The 8,076-nt window shown below is 35.4% G+C and overlaps 2 protein-coding genes across 4 annotated transcripts; one reads left to right on the forward strand and one right to left on the reverse strand.

The window, feature by feature from the left end:
- Window positions 1-112: 112 nt before the first annotated feature.
- On the reverse strand, window positions 113-2,135 carry LOC105211289 (uncharacterized). 3 transcript variants are annotated; one of them, XM_011182637.3, is made up of 4 exons: window positions 1,993-2,135; window positions 1,155-1,471; window positions 996-1,083; window positions 113-935 (listed from the first exon to the last, which is right to left on the reverse strand). In XM_011182637.3, the coding sequence occupies exons 2-4, from the start codon at window positions 1,281-1,283 to the stop codon at window positions 481-483; spliced, it is 672 nt and encodes a 223-aa protein (XP_011180939.1). In that variant the 5' UTR covers window positions 1,284-1,471; window positions 1,993-2,135; the 3' UTR covers window positions 113-480. The 3 variants fall into 3 exon arrangements, with proteins under 3 accessions (XP_011180939.1, XP_011180935.1, XP_011180938.1); XM_011182633.3 differs by having other exon boundaries at window positions 1,943-2,104; XM_011182636.3 differs by lacking the exon at window positions 1,993-2,135 and adding an exon at window positions 1,738-1,879.
- Window positions 2,136-2,540: 405 nt separating this feature from the next.
- Window positions 2,541-7,134, forward strand: LOC105211288 (ubiquitin thioesterase trabid). Its single transcript, XM_011182632.3, has 11 exons — window positions 2,541-2,778; window positions 3,298-3,421; window positions 3,481-3,725; window positions 3,794-4,580; window positions 4,648-4,867; window positions 4,931-5,038; window positions 5,104-5,722; window positions 5,795-6,039; window positions 6,103-6,314; window positions 6,386-6,534; window positions 6,609-7,134. Exons 3-11 carry the CDS (start codon window positions 3,595-3,597, stop codon window positions 6,685-6,687), a joined length of 2,550 nt encoding a protein of 849 aa, XP_011180934.2. The 5' UTR covers window positions 2,541-2,778; window positions 3,298-3,421; window positions 3,481-3,594; the 3' UTR covers window positions 6,688-7,134.
- Window positions 7,135-8,076: the final 942 nt, after the last annotated feature.

Below are 8,076 nucleotides of genomic sequence, written 5' to 3' on the forward strand. Positions count from 1 at the left end.
AATAAAAATTAAAAAAAAAACAATAAAAAAAACATTAAAAAAATAAAATAACAAACCATTAAAAAATAAAAATAAAAAATTATTTATAATAATAATATTTTAAACGTGAATGTATATTATGTACTTTAAAATTCAATTTATTAAAAAAACATATGTTTAATACATTATACAAGTAGATTCAACGGAAACCCGAGATAGGAATAAAATAAGTATTTGATAAAGTAGGCAGTCCATTAATATAGTATATATATATATATATATATCGTAAAATATTTAAAAGCATACAACATACAGTGCTTATACTTTAAATGCTATACACCTATTACATATACGAAATTAACTCCGAAATTTGGGAAATAAACTTTCCGAGTATGTTCATTTGCGCTTTGAGATTCATGAAACACGCCAACGAGTAATAAATTAAAACATTATTTGATATTTTTGCTAAAAAATATTTCTATGAGGATATAGCGTTAGCTCCTAGTACAACATTATGGCGCCTTGATTCTTCTCCTCACTAGGTGGCTCAAGTCTTTGGCGATCGTGTCGTTCACGACGTTTGGCATGCAGCAATATAATTATATTCAATATAACAACAAGCGTAGATGCAATTACCAAGTAGAAACTGTAACCCAAATAGGCTAAACCATGACTGTACCAATTACGATCTTGTACGGCAAGTACGTTATGTTGCAAATATTGATAGAACTGCACGAGCCAACAAACGAAGGCGATCACTTGAGCGGCAGCCGATGAAATGTTCGAAGCGATAAGTAGTACCATAGTTCCTGGACGTTTTGCGGCAGATGCTGCCTTCAAGACGGCAGCAATGGCGGAAATTGCACAACTAAGCAAACCAAAGCCGGTACCCAAAGCAGTGATAAGCCAAAGCCAAAAGTTCATTGTCTCAGGGCCATTTTGATCAAATGTATATACTAAAATTAAAAGTAAAGTGTAAAAAGCTAATTACAAACTAATATATTTAAAATACTCACCAATAATAGGTGAGGTGCGCACACCAAAGCCATAATTGAGATCTTTATTGCCATAAAACAAACCAAAATTGATATCACCTTTGGAGTCCTTGCAGAATGTTGTAATACAAATGTTTATAATATTAGTATTCATTATAAATAAACAATCGATGTACTTACTGTTGAATTGAGGCGCTTCGGATAGGCACGCACCCAATGATTTGTAGTTAAACTGACCAGTAGGAGTCCGATTGCGATGCAACTCCCAAAGAAGGTTGAAAAGACTAGTGCCCTTGTGCGTATGCTCATGGCGTTCGTTGACTGGCAAGATGCGGCGAGTTCAAAACATCCGAATTAATACGATTACTGTAAGCAACTGCGTAAATGTGTTTGCAACCTGCTTCCTGGTGGCATTAACAATTTAGCCACTCGTTCACACTTTCTCCACCCCAAATGGAAGACGTTGTTGCTATGCTGGGTTATGTGTGGTCGTTGCACTAATATTACACAGAAAATTCAGTCAGACCAACACATGAAATAAAAATTAAATAAAATATAGTTGCAATAATTACATATATTTGAATAGAAATTGTCAATTATTTAAAAAGTTAATTCGCATTTGTTATCTATGCTGCTGATACCATTAGAAACTAAAAACTTTGGCCACGAACTTGACAATTTCTTCTATCATTTTATTATCACTACCATATACATGCGTGCATACATTATGTAGTATGTATATAAGAGCTTCACTTGTACATACATATTAACTAGTTTGTGCAACCATAATCGTCTCAGAACTACGCAATCGCATTTTTATAACTAAACCTGTATCCGTCCCGAAACCACAAACAAAGGCATTAAATGAAAACGGTTTCCAATAAAACCGCATGCATATATAGTACATATCTATTACTATTTACTTATTACTATTACTTATTAGACACTACACTTTGACTATTATCTACCTTGTTGTTAATTAAATAGTGAGAGATATTTATTTATTTTGTTTACGCACTGAAATCACTTACGATCTTCAATAACTTTCTTTGTTTCTCTTTACTTTGCTTGTTTTCGATTTAATGATGCTTTCTTTGTTTTGCTTTATGCTTATATCTAGCCATGTTGCATTGCTTTTATTAGCGCGCAACTAGTGTTATGGATAAAAAAAACAGTAAAAATAAAATTCAGTTTAATTTTATTTAAAACTTTTATAAATATTTTTAAAAGTTAGAAATAGTATAATTATTTATTCTACTTTATTCAATTGTTTTCTTAATGCCACAACTGAAAATGAACCAAATCATTAAAAATTAAGAAATGAATGAACACAATTTATTAATTATTTTATTAAAATGTATAAGTATATAAAAAATAGATGAATATTGGTAAGTTCAACATAATATATAACATATATTCAATATACTTTTGCATAGTTGACAATAAAAATTAATTCAAATTTCTTTAATTTCCAACAAAAGCATTAATGCAAACGCTTACTAATAAAATCTTTTGCTAACATCACTTTTCGAACGCATTACAAAGCAATATCCATTATCACAAACGCATTGCAACTGTCAAAATATTGACGTAATAAATTTGTGGTCCATTTTCATTTTCCCCAGTCGAATTTAACAATTTTTCTATTTGTTGCAATTCTGCAAAAATTCCAAAAAAATAGGAAACGCAAATCAATATCATGAAATAATAAAAATTCGAAGTTTATAAACAAATTGCGGCACGTCGATTTCAAGTACGGATGCGTGTTTAGCTGCAATTATTCGTACAAGCAAAGGGGCGGGAGGTGAATATGTTTTAATGCTTTCATGTAATTTTCCCACAATATTGGTGATGCAGTGAAAGTTGACAAGTTGTTGGCCATTAGTGTTCCGTCTTCCTTTGTTTGGCTGCAATTATATTCACAATTAGAAATTAACGACGCGTGTGAAAATCGTGTGTGTTATGTGTGTGTGTTTGCAGTAATTTGTTTGCTAAATATTTTTTGTGCCAATTCCGACATTGGAATTCGGACCAGCGCCATTGTATTGTGCAAAAGCGCAATCATTTCTCAATTTAACATATAGTGCATTGCATTATCACTGCTATATATTTAGATATGCATGTAGATGCAATGAACATATTTATAGCTGCATATAAAATATTGTAGCTGAGTGTCAAGGACATATACAATTGACATTGCCTATGTTTAATTAATCTCATACGTATTTGTTTTTGTTTTTCTTTGACGCTGTTTGCATCCTTCGATGTGATCTACATATATATACAACTGCCCTTGGCCGAAAAAACACGTTTGCGCCTTTAGTGTCCTCCAGTATAACGTTTATCATCTGCCGTGTAAAAATACGATAATAGTGAGGCTTTATTGATAAGTACGATTAACCTACAACATACAGCCCGCTTAATTGTTTTCCAATTGGATTTAAAAGGTATAATGTGGAAAAATAAATAAATTGCCAGTTAACTAACTTGTCAAACGCAAATGCAGGAAGTGTTCTGTGCCGTGTCGTGAATTGTGATTTTGTCAAACGAGCGGTTACCAAAAGGCAGTTAGCTTGAGTTTTGGGATAGCGCTCAAGGTACTGCTTTGCCGACCAAAGAAATGTGCGATTCAGATGACAGCAAAGTACAAAAGTGGACATGCGATTATTGCACCTATGAAAACTTTCCCTCGTCGCTTAAATGCACCATGTGTAAAGGTGCGAAACCACTGTTGAATGAGGATATCTTTCGGTAATTAAGAAAATTTGTACTTACATTATTAACATATAGCTAAATATGTGTACTTGTTAAATTTCTAGACTCAGTCCACCGCAAACTGCCTTTGGTGGCGAGGAAGAGCGTGGCGCTACTGCAGATGTCGTTGAAGCATCTAGCCTCAACGCCTGCTATGCACAGTCGCGGCAAGATGTGCCCGCAACAACAACACCTGCTACGGCCTCCCCATCCGCTTGCGCTAAATGGTCCTGCAAGATGTGCACCTACCTAAACTGGCCGCGAAGTTTGCGTTGCGTACAATGTTGCACCAAACGTGGCACAGCTGTTGATATTAACGTCGAACAAAATTTGTGCAATGCAGGTGAGGCGGCCGCTGTTTTATTGCCTGCTACTGGAAATTTGGAAGCAATTGATGGTCCGCACAGTTATATAGTTGAAAAGAGAACAAAAACCATTGATGTCAACGAAACAACAGCCACAGCAGCTAATACCACAAACTCAAGTGCAAATTTGTCGAGTAACCTTAAAGAACAGTTAAAATCATTACGTATCACTAATGATATGGAATTGAATGCTAGTAATAACGCGGAATCGAATAGAAATGAAGCCAGCAGTCATATTGAACAAATTCATAAAAAAGCGAGTAATAGCTATATACAAGCCGTGGGTGCCGCTTCAAATAGGCTCAGTCCATTTGAGCAGTCCACCAATGCCAATATGATTGTGGCGACAAACACAACAACCGTTAATACAACACACTTAAATAATCTTGCAAATACATCGCAGCAGCAGCAGCACCAACAACAACAACAGCACAATCAGTCGTCCACATCGTTGCAAAACTGTTATGTAGCCAAATGGGCCTGTAATGTAAGTTATAATTGCACAAATATAAATATTTTTATTTTGCTTAGTTGTTGTTGTGCCTTAATTGCAGACGTGTACTTATGAAAATTGGCCAAAAAGTCTTAAATGTTCTATGTGCGGTGAGCCGCGTGATGGCAATGCAACCTGCATAGCTTCCTTGGGCGACAACAATGCCATCACAACAACATCCGGCTCGGGCAGCAACAAATTCCTCAATATAAAGGATGAAAACCATGACATGACTGTGTCAACGAACAATTCATTCAACAAAAAACATATTTACCAACTAGGTGAGTCACTTGCTTGCCACTTTTATTTTCTGAAAGTTAAAATTTGGCATGAATGCAATGCAGGTTCTTCTGAGACTATAAACAACTGTGATACGGTGCAAGAGCGTCAAGAACGGCGTCAACGACAAATAAGACGACAAGTTGATTGGCAATGGTTAAATGCTTGTCTGGGTAAGTCATAGAGCATAGCAAGCATTGCCAGCAACATATTAATGAAATGCATCTTCTCTTTAAAGGTGTTGTGGAGAACAACTATAGTGCTGTAGAGGCATATCTGTCTTGTGGCGGTAATCCTGCACGTGCTTTAACGGCGACCGAAATCGCCATATTGAATCGTAATTCGGCATTTGACGTCGGTCATACACTCATACATTTGGCGATACGTTTCCATCGCGAAGAGATGTTGCCCATGTTGCTTGCACAGATATCAGGCTCGGGGCCTGGCATTAAGCGTGTACCTTCCTATGTTGCACCGGATCTAGCCGCTGATATACGAAGGCATTTTGCTAATACGCTACGCATGCGTAAAACTTCTTTCAATTGCTTGTATGTGCAAGAGCATGCGACATTCGCTTTGCCAGCCGAGATCGAGGAGTTGCCCATACAAATACAAGAGCAGCTGTATGATGAGCTGTTAGATCGTGATGCGCAGAAGCAGCTTGAAAACCCGCCACCCGCACTCAATTGGTCACTGGAGATCACCGCACGTTTGGGCTCACGTTTGTTGGTATTGTGGAATCGTAGCGCTGGCGATTGTCTATTAGACTCAGCCATGCAGGCCACTTGGGGTGTGTTCGATCGCGACAATACACTGCGTCGCGCTTTGGCAGACACCTTGCATCAATGTGGTCCCATGTAAGACATGACATACACACTGACTTAAGTGTTGTTGTTGTTAGTATTAATTATTAATTTTTCACATAACAGTTTTTATCCACGTTGGAAGGAATACGAAAAGTGGCAGGCATCTATGCTACACTTTACACTGGAAGATGCCCAATGGCAAGAGGACTGGAGCAATTTGCTATCGTTGGCCAGTCAACCGGGCTCATCGTTGGAACAGCTACATATATTTGCTTTAGCACACATATTGCGTCGACCAATCATAGTTTACGGTGTAAAATATGTGAAGAGCTTTCGTGGCGAAGATATCGGCTATGCGAGATTTGAAGGTATAACGAATTTTTTTTCTGATACATTTTAAATCTATAAATATTTATTTAAAACAAAAACAGGTCTCTACTTGCCGTTATTTTGGGATCAAAATTTCTGCATAAAATCACCCATTGCACTCGGTTACACACGTGGTCATTTCAGCGCTCTAGTGCCAATGGAGCCCTTTGCTCGCATCGATCCACGCAGAGATGAACCGGAGGATGTGCGTTATCTGCCGTTGATGGATTGTGAATCAAAACTTTTTCCAATACACTTTCTAACTCAGGCTGAGGTAATAATATTGACAAAAAAAAAATGACTGCCACACTTGATTGTGCAATAATCTTGTTTGGAATTTCACAGATGGGCCGCGAAGAGGCTATAATGCGACAATGGTTGGATGTGTGTGTTACAGATGGCGGTCTGCTAGTGGCCCAACAGAAAATACGTAAACGCCCGCTATTGGTAGCACAAATGCTGGAAGAATGGTTGAATCACTATCGAAGAATCGCGTAAATATTGCTGCTACTACAGCGCTTACTTACAAGTTAGTCTACATTAATCCTTAATTTCGACAACATTTCAGTCAAGTCATAACAGCACCTTTTGTACGAAGACCTCAACAAACCGGCTACTCCAGCGAGGGCGACTCCGATGAAGAATAGGCACGCGCACAAACCAGTTGCAGTTCTTCGTGGGCACAGCTTTCGCGGCGTTAACATTAGGCCAATTAAGCACGAAATAAAGTGGTAGTGTATACTTCATAAAAGAATCCCAAAACATAAACTGAATACATATATGCAATTATTGAAATTGAAATAACTAAAAGTATGAATACCTAGATAACTAACATGCCGTTATATTGATTAAAAAAATTGAAGCATATTTTACGTAGTTAATGGATATTGCGACACTTACGTATTCGTAGGTTTGTACGATACATACAATATTTACATATTTTACGAGAAAAATGCAAAGAGAAAAATGTAGCAAATAACAAAAAAAAGAAATCATATCCGTTTCCAGTTCAACATAACGCGTTGATTTTAGTAAGCAAGCTAAAAAAATGTAATCTAAAGGAAACGTAAATATAAAGAGCAAATAATAAGAAACTTCTGTTTATAATGGTGATCCCACACGCTGACAGGTGTGTGTAATAAACAATTAACCGAGTTTAGTGTAAAATTCAAAAAATAACAACAAAAGGCAAAAGACAAAACGGATATGAGTTTACAAAAGCAAAGCAAAGAACCGTTATACATGTGCTACTTAAAAATTTGTTGAAAGCAAATGTCAAACATTTACCATGCTGCGTACGTTGAGTCTCAAGTAAAGTAAATTATAAATAAATGAAACTTTAAATTAAAATAGATTTAATAATAAGTATGTATTATTTACAAAATCAAATGAATGTAAAATATGTAATACTTGAACTAGAAAATATTTTATTGTCATAAATGAGTTTCCTTTTGCTGGCCGACTGCAATTGTCGTGCCGTTTTTATCAGTAATTGTCCGCAATCAAAAATTAAAACAAAAAAAAAAACGAAAAAAATATATTTATATTGAAAAACAAAAAAACAATTTTAAAAACATACATCTACAATAATAATATAATAATTTAAATAGTAAAGAAGTATGAATATGATTAATGATGTATGAGAAAATAATAATTATAGTTGTTTACGATTTTTTCTTGGAATTATAAATGGATTATATTATATTACATACATATTATTTTTGTTGGTAATGTTATTGAAAGAAACTTACGCCCATTTCACACAAAATATACTATATATAAGATGAATTAAAAATGGAAAACAATTGTTTTTATACTATTTAACAAGAATTAGAGTATAACAATTGACTTTCGGTTGAGGTTAGTATATAGCAAGCAACTTTGTGTATGAGTTGTAAGTATTTTTGGTGGCGTTCCGACGTGCTTACTGCAGGAACTAGGTAATTTTTTGATATACCGTTATTAAAACCGTTTACTGTGCAGTTATTAAAAACAATAACTTTGTGTTCAAATAACTTAATTAAAGATTTTCGTAG

The sequence above is a fragment of the Zeugodacus cucurbitae genome, chromosome 2 (genome assembly GCF_028554725.1).
Source record: "Zeugodacus cucurbitae isolate PBARC_wt_2022May chromosome 2, idZeuCucr1.2, whole genome shotgun sequence".
NCBI classification, from domain to species: Eukaryota; Metazoa; Arthropoda; class Insecta; order Diptera; family Tephritidae; genus Zeugodacus; species Zeugodacus cucurbitae.

Excerpts from the sequence above, each read along its gene's own strand:
- LOC105211289 (XM_011182637.3), bottom strand. The coding sequence starts at position 1,283 with ATGAGCATACGCACAAGGGCACTAGTCTTTTCAACCTTCTTTGGGAGT. Across the intron at positions 1,084-1,154 it reads CGAAGCGCCTCAATTCAACA|GACTCCAAAGGTGATATCAA; the intron begins GTAAGTACATCG and ends ACATTCTGCAAG. Across the intron at positions 936-995 it reads GCGCACCTCACCTATTATTG|TATATACATTTGATCAAAAT; the intron begins GTGAGTATTTTA and ends TTTTAATTTTAG.
- LOC105211288 (XM_011182632.3), top strand. The coding sequence starts at position 3,595 with ATGTGCGATTCAGATGACAGCAAAGTACAAAAGTGGACATGCGATTAT. Across the intron at positions 5,723-5,794 it reads TTGCATCAATGTGGTCCCAT|TTTTTATCCACGTTGGAAGG; the intron begins GTAAGACATGAC and ends TTCACATAACAG. Across the intron at positions 6,535-6,608 it reads AATCACTATCGAAGAATCGC|TCAAGTCATAACAGCACCTT; the intron begins GTAAATATTGCT and ends ACAACATTTCAG.